This window comes from Centrocercus urophasianus, unplaced genomic scaffold, assembly GCF_019232065.1.
Source record: "Centrocercus urophasianus isolate 14NV4802_14NV808 unplaced genomic scaffold, USGS_Curo_1.0 seq_14, whole genome shotgun sequence".
Taxonomy (NCBI): domain Eukaryota; kingdom Metazoa; phylum Chordata; class Aves; order Galliformes; family Phasianidae; genus Centrocercus; species Centrocercus urophasianus.
In genome coordinates, this window is record NW_024884586.1 from 43,158,036 (window position 1) to 43,184,260 (window position 26,225).

Here is a 26,225-nt window from a genome sequence, read left to right on the forward strand (position 1 = left end):
TACATTTGACTAATTTGTTCTCACATTTCTGGTTTCAGAAACTTGAAAGATATTTGCAAATTAAAATGCTTTTGTGCACTATATGCAGATACTTAAAAAGAAGTAAAAACAGTATTAATTTACTTATTCATCATCTTGCTTGAAGCATTTCACTATGCATTCTGTGTACTAAACTTGCTTAGACTGGCCTGTTAGGAAAAGCAGTTGTTCCTATGGCTTTGCAGTGGAAGAAAAAATGCAGAATACTGAAACTTCAAGGCCTGAGAATGCAAAGACTGCATTTGGGTCATGACTTGTATTCTCCAAGAACAAATTAATTCTTCCAGTAGTAAAGGCGTCATTTCCACAAAATCCTTGCTTGGCAAAGAAAAGGAGGAATCACAAAGTAGGACAGCAGCATTTTCTCAGGGCTGTACAAGGTCTGCCTAAATATTTCTGTTGCTGTCCAATGTAAGAAGCATAAAATGTATCATCTTCCATTGCCTCTAATACAGCTCTGAGTATCAGTGGGAAAAGTGACAGCAATCGCATCACTCTCTCCTCTTCTGTTGGTTTACAACTCTTATCTGTAAGGGATTCAGGGGATGCAGCAACTCCAAGCAGAGGCAGCCTGTAAACCAAGGCTGAAATAGTGCAGAGCAACACTGACCCTGAGGAGGGAAGGGGGAAATGCAATATCTTACTGTACAGAAACTCCAGATGAGGGATGGGGAGACTGCTCTTGCAGTAACATGAGATGAGATGCTGGCACTCCACTCTGCAGCAGTATACCTATGTCTCCTGTCCCTCAGTAGGTGAAGCTGCTCACCAGGTCACACCTACAGCTAGTATGCACCTGCACAGAATGACGTAGTGGAAACAGACCTTAAGGAAAAAACTAGCAGAAACACATGAGAATTTAGCTCTAAATGCAGCTGGGAAAAACACAGTGCTATGAGGAATCCTTCTGTAAGGTGTGTAGCATATCCACAGCATCGTGGCCTCTGCTGGTCTACAAATATATCCAGTAAACACTACTCCAACAGGAGAGGATGGATGAGTAAACATGAGGAAGCCTTAACCAAGCACAGATGGAACTGTACAAACCTGCCCTTTGGTAATGGCCTAAAACGCTCTGCTTTGTTCCCAGCCTTGTCACAGCCTTCCTAGTTAAAACCTATTGTAGCAGTCTCTCCAACCACAATTAATAGAATCATTTGCCAGATGCAGCTAAAGATATGCTGTAAGTTAAACTGTGCATTACAACCTCTGGGAAACTAAGATGTTGACATATCCTCTATATATGTTAAATTCTGTTTCATACAGAACTTGATCACTTGGGAAATACCCCAATCTCCTCAAGGAGATCAGAGTAGAACACAATTAATCGCTAGAGAAGAATGAAAGCTGTGCAGCAGAAACAGTTTATAAGTTTGCGTTGCAAGCCCTGAAGTAGCAATAATCAAGTTTCATTACAACACAGTGCTTGAAGTGCTCAGCCTTCTATTAACAAACAGCACACAAAGCAGAATGCAGACATGCATCTGTTGCACTTCATTCTAAGCCCATCACTGTTCAACAGCACTGCAGGGCAGCACGAGTTTAACACTGACATGTGCTAGACCATCAAGGTGTAAGGTGAGCCCAGCCTTGTGGAAGGCACAGCTGAGAAGCTGTGCAAAGTTAAGAAACGTGCTGTAAATAAGGTCCCTTACCAGCGCAAACCTCTTCATGATTCTATCATTCTATGCAATTGGAAGTCATGAAGATGAATAGAGAAAAACAGTTTTTCACGTTACAGAAATTGAAAAGCATCAAATGAAGTAAAAAGGTAGTAAGATGAAATAAAATATTATTTTCTTGCTACAGTTCTGGAACTCTACAACAGGTCGCTGTGACACATAAGTATCCATTCAGGATATATTTAAGTATGCTCTTAATGCTTAAGAAACACCCATAGCAGTAGCCTCAGGAACTCTCAGGAACTACTGATTATGGAATGCAGGTGTGGTTAGGAAGTCCCTGAACCCTAAGCTGCTGCAGGCTGGGAAGGAGCAGTTCTGATCCACCCCTACAATTGTTTTCCCATACCTGGCCACAAGGATGGGGTGTGGGGTAATTAATCCAAATACGCTTGACTCACAAAAGCTACTTTTGATACTTGGTTAAGCTACAAAATAAAAACTACAACATGTCTAACTTCCACATGCTCAGTTGGAATGGAGCATCGAAGTTTCTGAATACTAAGCAATAACAGAGAAATGTGATTCTGTTTTATTGAGGAAGTCTGCAAAACTGATAAGGAAAAGTTTCAGATAGGAGAGGTTCAGCCCTTCCTCCTCAGTGCAGCCCTTTCCAAGGCTGCACAGGGATCACCTGGCACCATCCCTGGGACTCTTCATGCTCTCATAATTCATGGCAACAGAAACACTGGAATAAAGCTCAAGTACATTTCCTCAGAAAACCTAATGAATCCTCCTGCCTACGCTTCAACCATCTTAAGGCATATACGTGTCATAAAAAAGTATGAGAACTGGAGCTAAAGCAGTGAGAGCCAGCGGTGGTAACTACTACGCACACACTATCAAGTTTGTATGAATTTCTGCCATTCATTTCTTCTAGTACCTTTTGCCTCAAAGCTCTGCTATTGCAATAAAATAAAAAATGAACCAATATAGCCGAAATAACCCTTTTACACTTTGGCAAGAGCTCAATTTTTTGTTTCTCAAATGGTCTCATAAAAGCCTCTTGCTACATTCCAATCTTCAGAAGCCATCTGATATTGACATTTAGGGTGGTAATGTGTAAAGCTATCCCAGGCCAAATTCCACCTTCTCTTCTGCCTCGATGAAACCTATAGGGTAGGAATCCAAGCCAAATCAGCCTCAACAAACATGACAGAACTTCCCAGAGCTGGACTCTGACCTTTGGGTACATGACTAGCAACAGTAAGCAGTATTAAATGACAAATTCTGTTTTATGTAAATAGTAAGGATGATCCAAGAAACTGCAGAAATTATTTAAATGCAAGACTGAATTTCCAGAATACATTTAAAACAGTTTACAAAAATACATTTTACTGGGAAGCACATGGATTATTTGGTGCTCAACTTCTTGGAAATCACGCTGTGTGATAAAATATAAAAAAATAAGTTCTCATCACTAAAGGAGATGGACAGACATATAATTGACAACCCTTATGCAAACAGCTCGCAAGGTTGTCAAGAAAAAGGCACATGTGGCACTGCAGTTGATAGGCACAATACACCAACTGGGATGGGGGAACATTACTGCCTGTGGAAACACAAAACCACTGGAAACTTCACATACAGCCACATCTCAGAGAGATGACCAACCTGGAGCAGCCATAAGGAGGGCTATTTAGATGGTCAAGGAACTAAAGTGTTTCTCATATTAACAACAGGATAGAAAAAGCTTTGCATAGAGGAAGTAAAAAGGGGGACATGATTGCTACCTATAAATAAAATTGGAAGAAAGGACAACACTAATAAGGATGATGAAAGAGCTGCTTAGGCTAATGGGCAATAAAATTACATGGATAAAATGGTGTAAAATCGCTATGAATTAACCTTTGGCAGGAACTCGAAATGGCTGCAGACATTTGAGCAAAGATTTTAGATAAACCTTTCATCCATGAGAAGAGAAAATGTCATTTCAGATGTAAACAATTTACCTGTAATGTCTTGTTACCAGGCCCATAATTGAGTATTACAGACATTTCCCCCAACTAATGCTTCTAGATGCCACTTTTATACTCCTATTTCTGTCTCATGCTCTTGATATCTTCAGTACATGCTACTGAAAAAATGCTGTTGGAACTGCTTTATTTTCCCAACACTTTTGGACATGAGAAGTATTTGACACATAGCTCATTAGTTAACAGTTTAAATACTGTGTTGTGGAGGAAAAACTGGTCTGGTCTGTTACATTAGTTTTTTGGGGCTTTTTTTTGTCTACCCTACATTTATAATGAGCAACCAGTGTATCCTTGGTGATGTTCATATTCCATGGTTCACACTTCCTAAGCAAAATAATAGTTTTTAGCAGACAGCACTGATCTCTGTCTTGTGTAAGTAACAAATAATTTCTAAGTGCCAAGAAGAAAGATTCTGCAGAAGGTGGCCCTGAGCAACACCCGGGCTCATCCTCAGCAGTTGGCACGTGCATAAGTGCAGTGGCACGAGGCAGGTCTGTCTGTGTGGGCTGCCCATCCAGCTTCCAGCAGCTGGCCTGCCTCCACGCAGCCACCCAGCTGGCAAGGGCTGTAGATAGCTGCAGTCTCTTTTGAAGCAATTTCTTAAGAAAACAACTTCTTTATCCATTTCTACTTCAGAAAACAACTTGTGAAGAGCACAGCATGGCAATGCAAACCTAATCAAATATTTCTGGGGTACTCAGTAGCAGTCACCAAGATACCTGAACAGGGGAGGCAATCTGAGTGGCAGCCTGCAGGCTCACCACATCCCTGGTTAATTTCTAGAGATGCAGCCAGAAAACTGAACATGGTACCCCAAATCTGAGATTGCGTTGTGGACAAAGCCTAAAGAGCACTGCCTCACACTGCCAACAGTGACTGTCAATAGGAGGCTTAGCTTTTGCATGCTCTCTTCAGAGTCTAACCAGTTCTTAGCCACATAATAATGGGAACCACATAATTCATCAGAAACCAGTGGAACGCAGAATCAATCCTGTTCTGCCAACCACAATTTTATTTTCTTCTTGAAACACTTTTAGGTGTCTTGCTTGCAGCTAGGATGCTAAGCATGTGTAGAGGTAACAAGCATTATTACTAGATGATTGCAGGCATTACCCTAGATTATTTCTACGGTCCCTTCCAACCAAACCATTAAAAGAAAAAAAAAAAAAACAAAAAAGAAAAAAGAAAAAACCAGATGGATCAAGTCTGCAAACATTTACAGGAAAAAAATATTTACAATCTATCAATAGGTAAGTGATGCTTACAAGGGACACTTTAAGAATTTTAGTCATTTTGATGCTAAGCAAATTCAACCCTTCTGCTGCAACCACAGTGCTGCTCACTCAAGAAAATCCTTACTGAAAAACAAGGGAAGGAAAACAATTGTTTGGGTCCGATATTGCCAGATTTCCAGGAGGTGCCAGCCACTCCATACAATGCAAGTTCCCCAACAACATACATATTGACAGAGTTCTTCCCTCAACAGCAGCTTGCTTTTGAAATGTGTTTATCTACTGCCAAGCATCTAAATAGCCCTCCATACAAAACAAAGAGAAGTGATGTTAAAGCCTGAAAGTACATAACTAATGAGGTTAGTTGAAGCTTGCAAAGGAGCAAGTGCAAGTATCTGGGGTCACAGTTCTGATACACAGGACACTCGTCCTATCTATCCCTTAACTACATTCCAGCACTAGGAATCCAAGTTTCCTTAGCAGTAGAGGCAGCACCAAGCACACAGACAGCACATCCTACGTTGGTCTGGGTTTCTCAGATAGGCACAATCCCACAAAGCCGAGTTTCTTAGGACATTTCCTTTCAAATAATGGTTCACACTGTTTCCAGACAAAAGGAGCAGACAACCACATGCAAATTTCAAGTTACAGAGATATATGTATTTTTATGTCTAAGAACTGGAGTCATTTTCCATTCTGTTCTTACAGTCTTTACACTTTCCCCTAGACAAGGTGTGTTTTCACTGGTTAACAAGACACACATGACTCTGCACACTATACTCATTCTTGTTCACAAAGATAGGACACTGAAGTCATGAACAGAAATGAGAATTAAGATTTCAAAAAATAACTTTAGTTCTGATTTTATTTCGGAGGGTTTATCATTATTTTATTCTTTCTGGAAGTTTCCCGTCTGCATGTGAGCCCGCCCCCAAAAAAAAAAGAGAATGAAAGTAATATGTGGGCACTCAAAAATGTTCCAGCCAGGTGCATACACCTGCATACACCATACGAGATGGCTAAGAACCCTGAGTAGTTTATCTGTCATACACTTAACATTTCAAATTATAATACCATTCTAGCTGTCACAGGCACAAAATCAAACTATTTCAAACTATTCTTCATAGCTATGAAACTTCTGAAGAAAATTAATGAAGTTCTTAAGCCAGTGACTCCAGGACTCAGACCTTAAATATTCCAGCAAAGGATATTCAGACACGTAGTTTACCATGCATGCAAAGTAGCTGGCTACGTTTATGAGAAAAGGAGAACTGTGTGTTTTGGCAGGTGGCTTCAGAAGAAATCTCCAGGTCCTGAGTTAGGCTATTTTTGTCTTAGCATAATAATGAGAACTTTAAGAAATATTTTTTCTTTTGCTTTCTCAATTCTCCTTTGCTTTAAGAACTTTCACTCAGGTGGTTTTGGATTACCAGCTGTTTTCTTCTTCTCATATTGCTGGAAAAAGCGTAAAGAATCAGGCTGAGTTACGTGGGTTTGAAAAGGAAAAGGAAAGAAAAAGACACTGGCAGAGAAGTTATGCAGTGGGAATTATCAATCTGCCTTTAATTAGATACTGCTCTGTATGGAGGGACACACATATGCCATCTCAATCCGCTTTCTGGTCAAGATTCTGTTTTCTAGGCTGTATGTGTTGCGTGGCAACACTGATCCCAACTAATAAATAGTACTATGTCTTTATTTGGGTTAAGCTATCTTTCTTCAAAGCTACTGATTTATGCAAAAGTTCTCTGGTAAGACTGAAAACCCATGGGTTCTCAAAGAAGTTTTAAATAGCTAAACGGTGGATGTAGCTGCTATAGACATTGGGGAGAATGGAACGTAGTTTTCAACCTTTTTGAAGTCTGGCTCATTTAGCTGTTCAGCTTCTTAATTTAAACTGCTTATTTCGAGCAGGAATTTGCTTAGTTTAATTTTGATTAAATTATTCATGCACTTCAACAAATACAATATTTTGCAACCATGTTTTGAGCAAATAGGTTTTTGTTTGTTATAAAGAACAAAACAGAAACTGTAAGAATAACCACTGTAATCCCATTAACTAATCTACAACATGGTTCCCATATGTGTATGAGCACACCATGGGAAAATTACTTTCTGGCAAGTGGGAATGAAGAGCAGTGAGCTTCAGATCAATGATTCCTGCACAACCTGAGCTGATCAAAAATTTTCAAGCTCCTACAACTATAAACCTTTTACTTAAAAGAAGAACAAGACAATGTAAAACTGAAGGATAACCAACACTTGTGAGCTCTCACAGCTCCAGAAGGATGAAATAAAGATGTTCTATCACTTCACTTCTTTGAAGTTTCATTTTCACTGAGATGAAGTGGGAAGGGGTAAAATCTACCAGTTGCTTTAGTCATGTCATGCTTTTGCAAGTGAAATAATATGGAAGACATTAATCTATGCACCCCAAACACTATTAGCAAAAATTTCCACAGCGATTCTTACACACCTTTTATCCTTCTGATCCAAAGCTAAGAAAAGCCATCCTAAACCTCCTAACAAGTATAAACAGAAATCCCTGAAAAATAAACAGTCATATTTAATCCACTGCTGTACTGAGATTTCCAGTTGGGGAAAACTCTAAGTGGAAAAGATCATCATTTTGAAAAGCACAGAGCAAGTCCTCCCTTAAAGTTGTAACAAGGCTTTAAAGCCACACACATCACACAAGACTTCTACTTCATCATGAAAAAGCATGTAAATTATCAACATTTGTCTGAGTACTTTGTCTGTAAGTTAAGTTCAAGGTCGCCTTCAGAAGCATTCCACAACATAGTTCCTCTCCTGCTAGATATCAGAACTTGAAAAAGCATCAGGAAATGAATCCTGTTTCTGTGTGCAATGTGAAAAGAGTTTACTGTTAAATATTCATTGATTTCAGGATTAAGAGAAATATTCTGGCAAAGGCATTCCTGATTCTGGCTCCATCTGCAAGTCGCTAATGAAAGGTTCCCTTGTCCTGAAATCATTTTTGATAGCTATAGCATTCACAAGTTTAGTTCTGAAGAGATCCAGAAACCCCTTCTAATCCCGCCAAAAGACAAACCACCAAAACACTAATCTAAAATTCTTTAGATATCAGATCTGGTCACAGTCACTACAGCAAGTAATTTGGCACAGCAGGACCAAAAAAAGCAGATCAAAGTAGCCCATGCTGAGCCTTCCATCACTACTACATGCAGTTCAAGAATTTTCCTTCAGAGTGTATCCAGTCTGATCTCCTGGACCACACATGCTTTGCTGCTGCTAGAAGAGTTAAAACCAGTGACTGATTTTTATGTACTCACTGGGGTCAGAAGCACATTTTGTGAATACCTGGAACAAAGGTACTCATTTAGTCTCCTCCAGAAGAAATCCAGGTCACACATAGCAAAACCACTCTACAGTGGGTTCACTGCCTTCAAAACTATGGTATGCTACTGCTTTGAATCAAAACTCGTAACAGACACATAGACAATTACTTATTACTGCCTTGATTTTCTGGGTCCCTTAATCCGGCCATAAACCTTGTTGCTCAGACTTCTATTCTACACTTAATTTGTGCTTTCAGTCCTTCGTTGGACTTATCAACTTGTGTTTCTCATTTCTGTTCTTTTCTTCTTCTCCTCATGTGAGCTCCTGCAGAACTATTCTGCCTAAAAGCTGTGTCCAAGTAACAGATTACAGACAAAACCTAACACTTAAATGAAACAACCAATTGATTGTAATTATTTTTTAAAAAAACAAATATTGCAAGTCATGGAGATCAAATTCCACTATAAAGTTAACTTTTATTTTACTCATCAAGATCTTAGCATTTATCTGGACATATTACTTAAAACACTCAAGTTCTTGGAACAGCAATGTTTACTGTGACTACACACAAACTACAGCACTATACTGTTAGAGGATGGTAAGGATCAGAATATATTCTTGAAAAACAAATTTCTGTCTCCATAGGTGTCTGTTTTTTTTCACAAGTAGTCCCTGAAGAGTTTAGAATATTGTTGGTCTTGATATTATTTCATCTACTACCAAGTCCACATACACACACAACCCTTACTACTTTCCAAACCAAGAATGAGAAAGGTCCTGGCATTTTTCCAGCTCTGTTTGTAGTCTGCCTACGATAGCTCTACCCCACAATCAAACACTTTGTGAAAGCCTGACATATGAAGCACACCATGCTTGAAAGGAAAGCACTGCACAGTACACAGTCCTGCTCTCTGTGGAGACAGCAGCTGAAGATAAGCCTTAGCCAATGGCAGCAGAGGTTGCAACCAAGTGCTAAGGGGTCCGAGTGAGCCAATGATGGCTGTCACTACATTTGACTTTACTGCTGTACAACAAAAGAATCTTCTTGAAAGAAATGTAAATTTTTTACTTCCAGAAATCCTCTACATAATCATCTCTTTTGCTGACAGCTATACCTTTTGTTATGTGTACTCAAATGCAGAAAGTGTTGTTTTGAGGTTCTACTGCAGTCTCAGGTATCCTGTGCCTCCTAGAGGGAATATGCTCATGAACACTTTTGCCAGGGTCAGGCCCTCTCAGGCTTCTGTGATTGATGAGACTTTCATTAAGCATATTAAGAAGTATAACTTCAGTCCAGGGCTCTGGGCCTGGCAAGTCCTCAAAACACAAGGCGTTCCTATCATCCCAGCATGATTCAACTTGCTGTCCAAAAAACAGATCCAGCAGCCTTTGATCTTCAAAGATGACAGGGAACAGCCTCTGAGGCAGCCTAATGCGTCTTTCTGCATTACCAGATTGCTACAGAGACGGGCAGATGGGTGGAGCAGCCTTTGCATTCCTACCATAGAAGCAGCCCAGTTGTGTTAAATTACAGCAGTGCAGAAGAGTAAGTACATATGGCAAGTGGGAGAAAGGATCCCAAAGTCAGCTGTGCAGCTGCTAAATGGGACCACTGAGCTCTCACACACTGAATAGGAGCTTTGCTACAATGAATTAGCTGATCACAGGAACGGCAGAAGTAGACACCAGAAGCCCTACTTTAAAGTAAATGGCTGGCACCCACATTTGCAAATATTTTAATTTATCTGTGTGAATCTTTTGTCTTCAAATGCAGGTCAACTGCACCAAGAAATCAGAAGAACAAAGGATGAGAGTTATGTTACAAAGTATCTTACCTCACCAAATGCACCTCTTCCAATCACTTTTATAATTTCAAAGTCATCGCGATGAAGCTGCATCTCCTTTACCAATTTTGTAAATGGTTTTGCTGTTTGGGGGGAAAAAAAACAAATGGAAAACTCAGTTATTAACAGAAATTTTGTAAATCAAGCTAATCCATTAAACAGAAATTTGAAGTACTTGAAGCATACATGGTTTACTTTTTCAGCTACTAATAGAATATACAAATAGGAGGAAAAAACTGCTCTATGCAATTAACAGTTAGAATTCTAAAAAGAAGTTAAATTCCCTAAGTAGTCAAGCATTTTGTCTTATGACAAAATCACTGTCTCAACCTTCTGTTCTAAATTAGTTCATCTACACCATTTATGCATCACCAAGAAGCACGGTGTGTGACACAACCCTACTGAAGTGCTGGTGATTACATGACTACACAGCTTTCTGGAGCTGCAGTCCACAAGAGCAGTGCATGAGATTACGTAGAACACACGTAAAATTTGATGAACTTTTCTTATTTTACGACCAGAAAAGTACAGATCATACTACGACTCACCCCAACATATGGATGGGCATTATCAACTTCAGCCAAGTTTCCACAACCCACTCCCAGGATGTACTTCATGAGGCCACATGGGAGAAAAACCATCACCAAAAACTCATTACTGCTCATAAAACAAATACCTGTACTAAAGAACAGCCATGGGGTTTTTTTGTTCTAGGGAGAGAACTTAAATTTGAACAAAAGGAAGAAATCATGCCTGCAGAGAAAAGCACTACTCCTATATCCCTAGGAAGTGGATCCTTCAAGACAGCGGGATAAGCAGACCCCATTTCCTTCGCCACCATTTCCATTTGAGAACTGCACAAGTCCTGCGTCAGTCCTGCTGTTTCATCTCCATTTGTTAGCAGTAGTATGGAACACAATGACTTAGTTTAACCCGTGGAAATGAAAAAAACATTCTCCCTCCTAAAAGGAAGTTGCCATTGTTACAAGCTATTCATAAACTTTATGAATGTTGGTGTTTAAGTGTTTAGCAAACACTGGTGCTAATAAACACAGTAACTTCAGTAGCAACTCTCTTAGAAAATACAGCACCAAACACAAATGTCTGAATGTACAGAATGGCAGAGTGGGTGGTACTTCACCTCAATGGACAAATTCAGGTCTTTTCAAGGTATCTAAAGTTTCTGAAAAGTAAATAAAATTTGAAAGTAGAACCTAACATGGACAGAATCTCATCATCACAGATACCAAAATGGAGTTTATGTAACAAATGAGAGCCTAGAGGAGGCATCAAGCCAGTAATTCTCTTAAACTGATATTTGCTTTATTGACATTTTGGAGCAGAACACTGTTTATATCAGCATGTAGCCTGCTGCTTTCAAGTACTGGATTGCACAATTCTTACTTCTTAGTAAGTTACATCAAAAAAACATTTCTAGACTGCTTTCCTGTTTTCGCCTCCGGACTGCTGCTGCTCCTCAGCTGCCTCGTATCCAAATTAGCAGTATATACACAACCAGCAAGACTGAGAGTGCACAAACTTGTTCCACAAAGTATCAGAACACCATTTGCCATTTGTCCTTGCCAGGATGATGCCAAGCAATACACCCACTAACACAGAATCAGTAAGGGGCTCCAGATTTCTTTTTCTATTTTATAAATAGGAAACTGAAAGTAAGGTCTTTTTTCCACGCACTGAAATGAATTATTACATTTTAGCGATTAGTTTTGATCCCAATATTAACAGTTGGAGTTGATGTAATACTTAATGAAAGTATTTTATCCTGGCAAACAAAAGCATTAACCGTACTGGGGGTTTTGTTGGCAGCAACTACTGAATTCTGTTATATATACTGTTGTCAGGGTAACTCTAGCTCTGAGTAACTGCATGAGCTTGTTTATTCATGATTGAAACTTTAAATTTGATTGAAATTTGGGATAGGCATTCTACGTGCAATGTATTTATATGCATCGCTGTGTTTTCACTCAAGCTGGTTTGGAATTATTATACTTGCACTTGCTTGAAAGAAGGATGTTCTCTGTAAGTACACAAAGGGGGGAAAAAAAAAGTCTACTAATTTTAAGGAGCCAAGAAAGGCCTGCTTTCAAGAGCAGTATACACAACAGTCACAGTCTATGTTTTGATCAATATTCATAAATTGAATGAAATGCCAATATTCATTTCTTCACTGAAAACCAAGGTATATAGGAAAGACATAATTCTTTCCCACAAAAAAATTATATTCCAATCGTGTTCTCTTCTTTTCCTGATAGATGGCACCACGATGCTTTGTTTGCACAGAAAGAAAACATCAATTTGAATAATTTGAAAACATAATTTGAAGCCCAGTCACAGGTAAATAGGCTTGTGATTTAGGTTTCTTGCATACATCTACATCACAGTCAATTATGGCATCCAATAGAAGATGTTTGCAGATGGATCCATTTAGAAGGACAAGGTGCTGCAGGAAGCAACAGCAAAGTGATGTGACATGGCAGTGGGGCAGGCAGGTGCACTCCAGCCCCAGCCAAGGGCAGCGATGCTTTGGAGCTGTACTTTCCCTTTAGATTCTGTTAATAATTTACTCTCTGGAATCGCAAAAGGTAGCGCCTTACTGTTGTAATGGACCAAAGCCCACTTGTGGGCTCTTGGTAACTCCTGTTTCAGTGGCGGAGCAGTCCAACAGCTACAATTTGAGGACTCCATGTTTTGTTTGGCAATGCAAGGTTCCAGAAATTTGGAATCACAAAAATCACTGGGTGGAAGCTGCCAAATGTTTGGGAACATCTGATGTTTTGTTATTATTGGCAACCTTGAGCTTTAAATAAATGTGACAACTGTAAGAAACTAACACAGACAAACAGGACAATTCTGGATGAAAGGGACCTCGGGAGGTCTCCTGCTCGCATTGCTGTCATCACTGATTTTACAGCAGGTTACCTGGGGTTCTGTCTGGTCAGCTCTCAAAAACTTCCATGGATGGAGCTTCTACCACCTCTGTGGACAACACATCTAAATACTGTGCTCCACTGCCCCAGAGTGTCACATATCAGAACTGATCTAGGTTTTAAACCTATATAATGAGAGGATAACATTCAGGCAGACCTGCCCAGAAGGCACGTCCAAACCATCTGTCGCACAGAAACCACACTCCCATTATCTATCTACTCCCTGTACAAAAAGGTATGGTAGGAAACTGTGAGAATTGCACAATATTGATATCAAAGAAACAACAAAATGATGCAGATAACTGTCTGTAGAGCCACACATCAGGCAGATCCAATTTCTCATTTAAGATGATGTTTTCTTTGGAGGAAGAACATGAAAGAGAAGCAAGTTCTACTATTTCCCTCAACCACCCCTAACTTACATTCTAGAAATCAAGTAACTTGCTTGCCCTTTGTGCACCCTTTTCAAAGAAACAGCATTCCTGTGATATTGCTACTAAAACAGCAGGCTGACAGGTTTAACAAGTTAGTGCTTGTATACATGTCTTGAGATACCCACACCCAGGTAGCCCCAACCAGCTTACGAGGGCTGATAAATACCTCTTATAACCCACTCTCTCAAGTTTTAAAGAAGTACAATCCTCTCTCTACTTGATGGTGAAACTTCCCCTCTATTTTAGAAATGTAAATTTTTGCTAATTCCTCCATCCTTTGTTGACTCCAGCCTTAACTTCTTCCAATTATAGATCCTTGCTTCCCTTTTCCTGTGCTGGCCTGTTTCCTCTTACCATCCACCCCTGCAAAAGCTTTTTTCCTCAGTGTGATTTCCTAAGGAAATAAAGGATCATACTTTGGCAGAGTATCCATTCCTCCTTCTTCCTAACTTCTGATCCCAGTTCAGATACTTGATTTCCCGTTTATCAAATTTCACTTAAAATGTCTAAAGATATTCACTTAAATTCACTTAAAATTCACTTAAAATGTCCAAAGTAACTAAGTTACTTCCAGTTTTATGAGAACCGAGGGTGATAGAAAAGACACCACTGTGTCATTCCAATGAAAGGAAAGGCTGTAGCAGGAATACAGTTGGGCACCCCGTACATCCTGAGCTGCAAAACGGACATACCTTGTCACTCACAGGCATGGAGGGAGCTATAGGTACAGTAGGGTGAGGATGAAACCCCAAGTGAAAAAAGAAAGCATGCATCAGAAAAGAGAAGGCAGCGCAGTGGGAAGGGCAAAGGGTTGTGCCAGTAACGGAGGCAGGTCCCAAATCCCTGGGCAGCCAAACTTCAACGTTCTGCTGTTTACAGAGAAAGGCGACATTTTGTGCTCTATGACTCACTGCCTGTCGAGCATTTCACTTGTGCCATGTCCCCCCTCCCATTTTTACAACCTGCACTACACACACACTTCACTTATTCTGCCTGCCTCTTACTCAATGATCCAACTCTTCATCACTCAGCATTCATTACACAAGCAAATTCAGTGGTGCAAGACTTCGGTGTTTAATCCAATAATAACCAGAGAAGCACTGCCTAGTTCCCATTGCAAGGCGTTCACAGATCTTGCAGAAGAGCCTCTTGAGTAGGACGCTGCTCCATGCTGAGCCATCAAGTCTCACAGTTGGTCAGCGCTTGGTTCAATGACACATAGTTGCGCTAGCACAACACCAGCAACACCTGAACTTTCTTGAGATTGATTGCCAGTGAGAAAATTACTAGGTGGTAAGTTTATTAATAAAGTTGAGATTGTATTAAGAAACTTAAAATTGGTATGCAAATGCTTTTTAAAGAGCAAACAAAAACAAATAAATGCCAGATCTTCACTGAAGACATAACTCAGTCACAGGATTAGCTTTGTTTTACAAAAGTCTTCTGGCCTAAGTAAAGCACAGTGCCAGACCACTTGCAGTCAGATATCTCGATGGTGCTTGGACTTAGATCACGTAAATCACATCAAATTCCTCAAAGATTTAAATGGACAAAAACAGTCACTATTTTTGGTATAAACCAAGACTGTACAGTCCATGGTTTCTGCACTGTGCTCCAGGAGGGGCTGTATCAGTCACAGAAAAAATAATTCTGGCATTTAGGATCTGATACAAGTACCTATATGAAAGAGGCATTACCATGCTGAAGGATAATGGCAGCAGGAAACACCACAATACCGATTCTATTGGCACTGCTGCACTGATACTGATTCTATTGGCATAGCTAACTTTGCTGGCAGAGTAGTAGTGTATTTACCTTGAAACATCATCTGTGGTCACTGTTACTCATTAAGTATACTTCGTGTGGGGCAAGACCCAAAAGCAAGTACCACACAGAAGGACTCCCTGAGCAGCAATATGCTACCATTTGCCAGGACACTAATGAACGCTACCACGAGCACTCAATAGCTGGCCCACTGCCCAACCAGCCCGTTCACCTACAGTGAAAGGCACCAAAGATAACACTGGAGACAGGCAAACACTGAAGAACGCACAGATCGTTCTGAGCAGTCTGAGGGGTAAAACACACTGCCAGTACAACTGCTGCCAAAGCAATGGCACTTCTCTGAGACCTGCACAGTCCCAGAGCTCTAGCAGACAAAAGAGGAAAAAAATCACTGGCTTACATGTGCAAGAACAAACATCCGACCACTATTTCCTATGCGTATCTGTAGGTCTCTCTGAAAGCAGTGCTTCCTATTTCCAAAGAAACCACAAGAGATACAAAGAGCACAATAACACTATTTGACAGTGTTTTGTAGCTGAGAATTTTCTCTATCTCACATTGCTTCTGCCACCTCTGAACTGCACCATCCCACCACCTCACTGCACTGACATCCACTCCTTGGTCTCCTTATGGAGCATCTATGAATGTCAATGGGCACCATTTTCTCCACGTGGAGGAACTCAATTCCACACCTTCAATTCCGCGTGCACAGATCAGACCTGAAGGTATTGGCATGCGCTGATGAAACAATGGATGCATATATAGCTGAGGAACCTCGCATGTGAGGTCTACCAGAGAAGGAAGCTCATTGCAGAGTGTAAAGCTTGGTATTTCCTATCTGCTTCCCAGCTGCCACTGTCTGGAGAGAGAAAGCTGCAATGCCTTTCCCCAAGGCTCAAAGCAGTCCCGCAGACTGAGCACCAACCACAGATTCCCTATCAGTCTCTTCAGCTTCAGAGACTTAATGACTACTGTGCAGGAGCCCAACAATGTCTGCAGCACATGATTTTCCAAAGAGACAAACAGTAGATCTTGCCTTATGAGATTTTTATAGTATTTTCCTTCCTTTTAACTGTTGCAAAGAAATACGAATATTATCATTCCATGATTCTGCTGTTAAACAATTGTCAGTATCCAACACCTTCTAAAGTTTCATCTTCAACTTTTTTCCTTACAAGGTTCAGATTCCACCCAGAAAATACACTTGCATAAAGTCATACAGAAGCTCACTGAATTACAGGTTTTCCCTGGGATTGACTCTCTGGCTTCCCAGACATTTAAGACAAGCAAAAGGGGAGCCTGCATGACCACTTTAATCCAGGAAATCCATTCTGCTGCTGAAAGACTTCCTCCTCATTCCTTCCCACCACCGCTCCACTTTTATTGTTTGGATCATCAGTAGTGCTCACGTGGCACATCAAACCAGGAAACATTTCCAGGCAAAAGCTAACTTGTCTGTCCATCCCCTCCCACCGAATCATTCACCCAACGTGACTCACTGACAGCTGCAACGCTGGAGCATCAGCCCGGGGCAGGCTGCAGGAAGAGACTGGTGAGGGACAAAATGGCCTTTTTTGGAATTCATGTGGACCTACTTCACACTGCAATCAGCATGCATCTGGCATGTGAGCATTTCAAGCCAACCTACAGCACACTAGGTTGTGCTGTGTCAAAACACTGTAAGAAATGCATGGCAACAAACATGGAATGCTGTTTTTGCTTAATGTAGCTTTATTTGTTCTGGTACCTGAATTTTTCTGTACTCTAAATACAAGGCCAATTTTTGCAGGTGTGGGGAGAGACCATTTAAGCCATAGCAAATTGGGATTACATACTGAAGCACATCAGTAATGGAAAATTGTTTCATGCTTCAATGTGAATCACTGGTTCCAAACAGTAAAATACCCATGATTCAATCTCCTTTATTTCATAACAAAGTAGTAAATATTTTAAAAATCCATTAATTTCACTGCAGGACAAATGATCCAAAAAGCAGAGTTAAAAACAATTTTTGTAGAATAGTTTGAGAATTAAGAGTGCAAAGGAAAAAAAAAAAAAAAGTTGCTATTTGCACTTATTTTCCAGATGGTTTCAAATGAAATATTAAGGAAATCTTGAATTTGAGCTCACCCAAATTTCAACAACATGAGAGTGATTCCAAACTGTATCAGATTCAAATCTCTCACACACCCTGCTAAGAAATAAAACAATTCCAGACTGATGACCACGCTGAGCTGATAAAAGCTTACTTACATTACAGAAGTGGCACTTCAACATGCAAACAAAGTTCTACCTTCCCCATCTGCATGCTATTTTTCATCTTAAAAGTAAAACTATGAAGACCATAATCATTCCATTATTACAGTAAATACACTTATCTTTTGCTTTCTCCAGATATATGCAAGACAGTCTGAAGTATCTGAATACTTCGTATATGCATTATGTAACAGCAAAATTTATACTTCACATTGGTTCTATATTTACCACATGCCACCTCCTTTAAAGAACTGATGTTCCTATTAATAAGCTTTTCTTGGCAAAGCACCTCCACATACATTCAGTGACAGGAGAGCAATTCACTTTTACCATGTTCCATGCCTACATATTTAGAGCGAATTTAAGTCTGTAGTTCAATTCAACTGGAGCAATCTTGGACCCCTGCAACCAAGGGACAGTTTCACAGGCCTGCTTTCTTCCTTGTGTCAGCTCTAACAAACTCTGCTGGTCACACCTCACCGATCTGATTCTGCTCACCAAAGCAGCAGAAAGCTAAGCTACTGAGCAACACAAAGCAAGCATTTCCAGGTAGTTTAGCAAATGGAATCATCAGCACTGAAGGGTCAGAAAGGCCGCTACACCACAGCGAGCAAGAAAAGGAAAAGAGCTCAGGTTTTTTTTTTCAGCGGCAGTCATCCTAAATAGCACAGATCAAGATGAGATGAAGCATGGACACAACAGCCTTTGCCGCAGCCCTGCTGGTGCAGTGCTACCTGCCTTGCTGCTGCTGCATGCTAAGCTGAGCGAGGAGCCAAATCAGATCACAATTACCTTTTTTCCCTACTTCAGTTCTCATCCAGATCAACAGAATCATTGGGGAAACAAAAGACAGAGAGGATACAGTACCAGATCCAGCTAACACTGCACCTGACTTTCGTTGGTTGAGAAATGTTTATTATTTCTTTTTGATGGCTCAAGACTGCAACACTGCATGTAAACAGCCTGAACTGTTTTCCAATTTGAAGACTTTAGACAGCAACACCTCCTTGAAGCAAGGTGTGGTACATCCTTCTGTGCACTGCACTTTTACACGGCAGCACAGGACATTTTCTCCAACATTACTCACCCAGTTTCAGAACTTCCTTTGAGCCCCAGATCTTATTATAAGGTCAACGAAAAGTCAAATTGCTGCTGTAGGTAAAGGCGACAGACGCCCACCAAGTAATTATTGCAACCAGAGACAAGTACCTCAAGTTTCTCAGAGGCAGAGAAGAGCAAAATTACTTTTAAATCTGCACAGAATACTGAAGGAGTCTCATGCTAAAACTTGTCTCACATTATAGCAAAAGGCTTGGAGAGACTTTCTTATTATTAGAAATAATTTCTCTTCTTCAGCTCCCTGAATTATTTACAAAATAAGTTCTTCAGGAATTGTACCACGTTCCTCATTTCACCTGTATTTTTATGAAGTGTTCGCAGCTCAGAAAAGCAAAAAATTGTCAGCTGTAAACAGCAAGGCCTGCAGAACTTTGTTCTAGAACAGTATGCATTTGAATTAGTCTGATGAATAGCATTGCTATTCTGAAGATTCAAATTGACATATAATATCTGCTACTAATTAAGAATAAATAACCATCTAAAAAGGCGGTGTGTGCTTGTTTTTTGTGTTTGTTTTTTTTTTTTAATACATGTTGAATAGCTCTGAAAGAAAACATTTTGGATAAGCAAAAAGAAAGAATATTAGACACACCACACTTCACGTTCAAAATTTCAAAGCACCCTTTAAACAGTTACACATAAAAAGCCAACTTCTAGAACAGTGTTAAGAGTGAATTTTTCAAACAATTGATGGGCTTTAAGACTGCATGTATATGCAAAGAGCACAGAATTGAATCTAAAAGCAGAACACCACTGTACCTTTTCCAGAGACATTGCAAAGCCTCCAAACATTCTAAATTTAGCTATTTCTATAAAGCTGGAATGAGTTCTTTCTCCTCTACCCCTCACTCTACATTCCTGTCACCCACTGTCACCCAACCTCCTTAGAATCATAGAATCATAGAATCACCAAGGTTGGAAAAGACCTAAAAGATCACCCAGTCCAACCGTTCACCTATTCCCAATAGCTCGTACTAAACCTTGTCCCTCAACACAACATCCAGTCTTTCCTTGAACACCCCTAGGGTCGGTGACTCCACCACCTCCCTGGGAGGTGTAATTCACATACAATATATTGAATAAGCTCTTTCCCATTATCCCAGCACTGCGCAGGTCAAAACCCACACTCTCACTTTTGTATGGTTTAGCATTTTACCCCCACCTTTTGTTAAGATCTTTGCCTTACTATCTTTCAGAAATTCTTCAATTCTGTTTCACAATTTTGAACAGTCTCCGAACAGTTTCTCAGCCTCCATAGCACAGGTTAACAGACATCCTTCTAGACCTCTCCAAACTCCTTGGAGGCTCATATGCTCCACACTCCACCGTTCCAAACCAGACTGCCAATTACTGCACACCTCACTATGAGCAGCAGCAGTTGGGTTCTGGGTTCTCTCTTCCAGTAACATGCTTGGAGCCAGTAGGGCTTCATGGCCATAAGCTAGTATCAAAATTAAGTCAATTGTGGACCATCCCAACAAGTTTTCCATATCAGATACAGTATCTGAAGAAGTTTTGCTCTTAATCTTCTTGTTTCTAGTTTCCTACTCTCCCTTCTCTTGAATTTAAGTAAATTCCCACATTGTCTTTGTTTAGCGAGCGCTGTATTCAAAATCCTTTTGCCCTGAAATTTATTTCCAAGCATTTAAGTAGGGGATTCCTTTTCTATTCTCACGTACAACCTATCTAGACAAGCATACTGACTTGAAAGTACAAATTCAGGTACCAGGGCATTCAGAACATGTTTGCGCTAGACAGAAACTCCAATCTTTATCTATACTACCAGCTACATCGTGTTGGTTTCCAACCTTTTCATTTACTCATACCTGAAAATAACAACCAAAGGCTTGCATGCTCCAGTGCAATAGCAGAACCCTACTGGTGTGGCTGTGCTTGCAGAACCTTCTACTTCCAAAGAAGGAAACAGTGATGTTTTACAACAAGATGTATTGCCTTCCCTACTAAAACCTTCTGACAAAGTGCATGGCCTCTGAGGAGACCACAAGCAGAAGATAAGGGCATAAGCAGAAGAATAAGAATTTCAGGCAATCTTCAAAATATTTGAAGTAACTGAAAAGTAGTGCAGACACTGAAGTCAAATACACAGAGAAGAGCCATATGGTTAGCTTTCTACTTCTTTACACAACATTATAACTATATCTCATTCCTTTCCCCTCTTTTTCTGTGCAGAATTTAGTATTTCCCTTCACTAACTTATCTCCAATGTCATCTAAATAAACCTTGGCTACTTTGTCCATCCAGTGATTGTTTTAGCTCTTAGGTAATTCTTTCCATTAGTGTTGACTCACTTAAAAAACCACTCTGTCCCAAACCACACTCTTTTTGTCAAACTTTCATTCCTGATACTGTAGCTCAGTATCTAATTTTCGATGTGAGTACCACGGAGCAGATGCTATGCAATCTTTTTGCTCTGTAAACATATCTCGAATTTTCTACTGGAAAGAAGTCTGGAAGAGATGTAATATTTACAATTTTAGCTTTCCATCCCTAAGAGTCTTAGAATTTACAACAACGTCTCCTTGTTTTTAAGCCTACGGGAAAAGGGATAGCAGGTCTTACTTAGTAATACATCATTCCACCTTAGGGTTGTCACTGTGAATGCAGTGAGCATGTAAATATTACCAAAAACATTTTCAGTCTCTTCCTTCTTTCACAGTCTTTAAAACAAAACAAAAAAATAAATAAAAAAATAAAAAAATTAAAAAAATGAAGGCTTCAGTCCAGTTCTTACAAACAGGAACACACTCCACAAGTCTGTGGCAAGGATCTTTAAGTCAAAGACATCAAACAGCACTGTGCAGAAGAACACACTTAGAAAGTTAGAACTGTTGTTGTTACAATCTTCTGTAAAGGAACCGATGTCTTCAAGACTATTATTCCGGCAACTGCCCTCATGTTTATACCCTAGCAGCCATAGCAGCCATGCAATTTTCATTTTATCATTATTTCTTGATTTCTTGGAGCTGAAGTCTGTTTTTCACCTCCTTTATAATCTAAATTTTAAAACAGACTTCCTAGCACCATCATTAGAAAAGACTGCTCTGTGAAATCTTTAAAAATAATTATCAGGAGCAGCAATTTGTTGAACTATTGCATGGTATTACTTGCACAGTAATAAAAAAAAGCCAGTGTCACTCTGTACCAATTTCTACTCAGATGGCACAAGCAGTGCCTCTTACACAGGAACAAAAACGTACCAACTTATTGTAAGAACTTTTGTATTAACTGAGAAGATTGTGAAGTTGCTGTCAGAAGTTCACCTCCATCTGTTAGCTCAGCAGCATTTCAACAGAAGAAAAGTCAGGAGCATTTACAGCTGTACCACATGAAATCAAAATTGCACAAGTAGGTCTTTTCTGAGGGACTGCTCTCTAAAAAATGCATTTTCAAAGAACTAGGATGTCATTTCAGAGTCTCATCTTTCTTACATGAACCTATCAAAACCCATAAAAGTTAAGTAAGAATTTTCTAGTTATCACATACTTTTGAGTATCATCAGTTCCTTCTTCAAAATCCTGTATAACAGACATATTAGTACATGATCTTTAAGATTTTTCTTAAAGTACACCTACTTGGTGCTTCCAGAAGTGATAAAGATGGCTGGCCTGACCACTGCTTATATTGCAATGATCCATACTTTGGACTAAGTGATGCTTCTTCTAGTTCTTTATAATTATGCTCATTTCAATTTAAATACTTCAACAACTGATTTCTAGACAAGTGTTAAAAGACTGCGAGTCAACAACATTGATTTCCTCTTCCATGAATTGTTACACACAGCTAAATTTACTTCCTTGCCAGTGAATCATTTTGCACAAAAGAGATAACGTTCTCCGCCTAAGTCCCTCTGAAAATATAGAGGACGAGTTCTTAGGCATTATATGGGGCATGATGGGGGAGGGAGAGATGAGGGCAAGGAGATTGAAGTAAGAAGTAGGTCTTGCCCATGCTCTGCAAGAGAGATAATCCATTATCTTCCACCAGCTGTCACCCATTTCAGAGCTCCCTGCAGAGCTCTGAAGGTAAGTCACTGGAGCACATTCTCCAGTGAAGTCTTCGTATTATTTATTCAGTAGCTATCAAGCATGTACTTGAAGTAACAGCTATCATTACCAGTGGGCACAGTGATACATTACAATTAGTGATGCAATAGATGATGGCACCAATGTGTGCAAAAGTGTCCACTGCTGCAAGAAAAGGGCCTTCTCTAAATCAGTTAATAAATAAGAAATAAAAATTCTGAACAACAAAGAGGAAATCAAGGACATATGAGAAGTGGGAAGACATTTCTCAGCAGTTTTATGCAGCAAGACTTGGCACAAAAAAAGAAGTTATTACCACGGGGAACGAACAGGAGCGAAGTAATGGCATCTGTAAGTGTGCAGGTGCATCCCAACAGGGAAGCAAGACACTGAAACCAGAATATGCTGTGAACAACTTTTTTTTTTTTTTTTTTTTTTTTTTTTTTTTTTTTTTTTTACAATGAAACACAAGCACAGCTGAGGGCTCAGAACCACAGCACCTGAAACAGCCATACATTACTTGGAAAAAGGTTTATTCTGAAAAATTAAGACACAACAGAAGTTTCTCAAGTACGTACATAGCCCTTGCCCCAAAAGGGTAATGGGCCAGTACATTGTCATATCACACTGCCAGTGGATGCCTTCCTGCTAAAACTGACAGTGTACATTCTCCAATAAGGATATTTACCAGACTTCAATACATTTAGGAATCATTTTGTAAAGTCTAATTACGTTCTGAAGAGTTTAGGGAAATTTTCCTCGTCCACAGATGCTCAACTGTAGGCAAGTTACTCAAGAACACAAATTATTTGTATGGAAAGTCAAGTGCCATTTAGAGTATGCTCTATCAAAACTCACAGTGCACCACTAATAAAAAGAAGAAGCTCCTGTTTTCTTTTCCAATTATACATTGCTATCCTTACCACTAATTGTACTTACCACGCTATCTTCCATATGGCAATATGATTTTAACACTGAAATTGTTACTGTGAGTTCTGGTAGTGCTCTAGCACTAACAATACCAGGATGAAAAGCCATATTTCAAGTCCAACTTCACGCAAGTTTTATGAGTTTTTATCTTACAGAGGAAAACAAAAACCAGGGATAATCTCCCATTAGATCTTTACAGCTATGAGGTAGATTTATTTCACCCTGTTGTTAGCAACTGCTTGGACATACTTCTTGTCATGTCAGGCATAAGAATACTCAGGATTCTACTAGATAGAGATCCCTTTGTAATACAGCACTAATATCTAGAAGATCAACAACACCTTTATTTTCCTAAGCGGTGATTCAGCCTCACAGCCACACAGGGCTTGCAGGCTTCCCACAGCCACATGCAACAAAGCTTTAAAAATACTTCAACTACTGTCAAGACCAGCAACTGAACATCAGGAAATGGTACTTGGGAAAAGGCAAAAGACATAAAGTGTAAGTTCAAAAGCTCTTAAAACCTGTTCTTGTAATTCTATTGCAGGAATGAGGAAATTCACTTTTATTAGAAGCACAACAAAACAACACAGGAAAAAAAAACAACAACTTTAGTTTCTCATAATTTACAAGTCCAACATTTAGCTAAAATTTGGCCAATACTTACATTCAGATTACGTGGTAAAACACCAAACAATCAGGGTAAACATTTGAGATTACAAAAAAAAATAAAAATGAACAGTGCATTCACACAAGTTACTTGAACTATGTTATATACCAACAACAACAAAGAATGATTTATGGGCATCTACTTCAGTTTTCATTCTGAAAAGTCTGAGGAACTCTTTCATGCTAAAACACAGGAAAAAAAAAAACAATAATTCAGAATGAGAATAACATTTTCTCTGGAAGCGACCTCTGCAGATCACAGAGTCCAACTTTCTGAGTCAAAGTCCAAGCTTAGCCAGGTAGTGCAGCACCTGGTCCAACTAAGGTTTAAAGATACTCTGATACTCTGGGATGGAGCTGTGGGAGCCCAGTATACAGGCAGCCTGCATTCCCAGACAGATGCACCACTGACTCCTTTTCCACTTGCTGTTTACTAGGATCCCCAAATCCTTTTCTGAAGGCTCTCCAGCCAGTCATTCCCCAGCTTCTACAAGTCCACAGTGTGAGATGCTGCACTTGTGTCCAACTTTGTGAGGTTCACAATGTGAAGAAAAAACAATATTGGTAAGCAAAAGTATCAAAAAAAGTATCAAAAAAAAGTAAAGTATCAAATGTGATGTCAGATATCCTCACCGTCCACTGAGGGTGCCTGAAACATTAAATAAAACCTTTGCAATGTTTAATAGTACCTGCAAGTGCAGAAAGTTTATAACTAGAGTACCTCCATTTCTGATTCTGTCAAAATCTACCAGGGCGCTTCTACTCCTGGGTTCAGTCACTCAAGAACACACAAACTGCTAATGTTGAGGATAACTACTGCAAAGTCTTTCCTAAGGACACATTCTCCTAAAAAGGCACTAAAAACATTTTAAATTAATCCCTCTCCCCCTGCCATTACATTTTTTACCTTTACAATTTATATCAGAAAAAGTCAACTTTAGGATGCTCAGGATTGCATACTCTTAGCCACGGATGTGGAGCTGACAGCCTCAAGCCTTGCAGGTACAGCACTACACCCAACCCAGTAAATCCTGCTGGCCCTCAAGAACATGCACACAGCAATAACTACAGTTCAGCTGCCTCAGTGACCAGCAAATGCTTCTAAGACACAAAGACAGTCTGTGGGCCTGAAACAGTCTCCAGTTAGGCATCCCCATGGCATGCTGTCTTTTATTATTTATCAGACAGCAAAACTACAGCTTAAAAACAGTTTAACATTGTCATTATTCCAAACTTAAATTAAGTACCCAGGAAACCCCAGTTGAACTGATAATAGAAATCTACACTTACAAGAGTAGAAGTTTAAATAGTCAAACTGAATCCCTCAGTACAGCAATACGATGGCATACAATTGAGACACTTTCCTCACTAAATCTGGCCTAAAGGAAACTTTTTGTACTATTTCCCTGTGACACAAGAAGTGCCTTATCTGCAAGTCGTCAGGAAGTCTGTTCTGAAGGATGATGTGTTCTGGAATTCAGTAAAAATACCGTGTCATCCATAAAAGGCAGAAAGACTATCTACCACAAACTCTAGTCTTCGCCCTGCACTTATAACCAAGCATCCAGGGGTTTCTTACCAGTTATTTTATTAGGTCTAATTTTATTAGATCATTTATTATGATCTTTAGATCATTTACAGTCATTTGTGCATGTAAAAATGTTCTTCTCCCTTCCCTATGTAATAAGGCAACCAGGGTGAGGTCCTGAATCATAAAAACGCCATTTCCTTTTTTGAGCCCTTAACAGGGCTCCAGGGCAACAAAAGCATTTAAAAGAACCCACTGATAGCACACAGTGAAATCCCACCCCAGCCTTAAAAAGAACACACAAGTATGAAAGAGAGAAAATTCAAAGAGAAGTTACATTCCCATTTCAACTCATGGACAGTGTCCAAATGATCACATACTAGATAACAGAAACCCTATTGCTTTTTTTTTTTTTTTTG

At 39.7% G+C, this 26,225-nt stretch overlaps 1 protein-coding gene across 3 annotated transcripts in view; it reads right to left on the reverse strand.

Moving 5' to 3' along the window:
* Window positions 1-26,225, reverse strand: part of CDC42BPB (CDC42 binding protein kinase beta) — an 87,540-nt gene that overhangs the window by 52,492 nt on the left and 8,823 nt on the right. For all 3 annotated transcript variants that reach the window (XM_042814674.1, XM_042814673.1, XM_042814672.1), the window contains exon 2: window positions 10,086-10,177. In XM_042814674.1, the coding sequence (XP_042670608.1) occupies window positions 10,086-10,177 (92 nt within the window). The remainder of the gene's footprint in view (window positions 1-10,085; window positions 10,178-26,225) is intronic.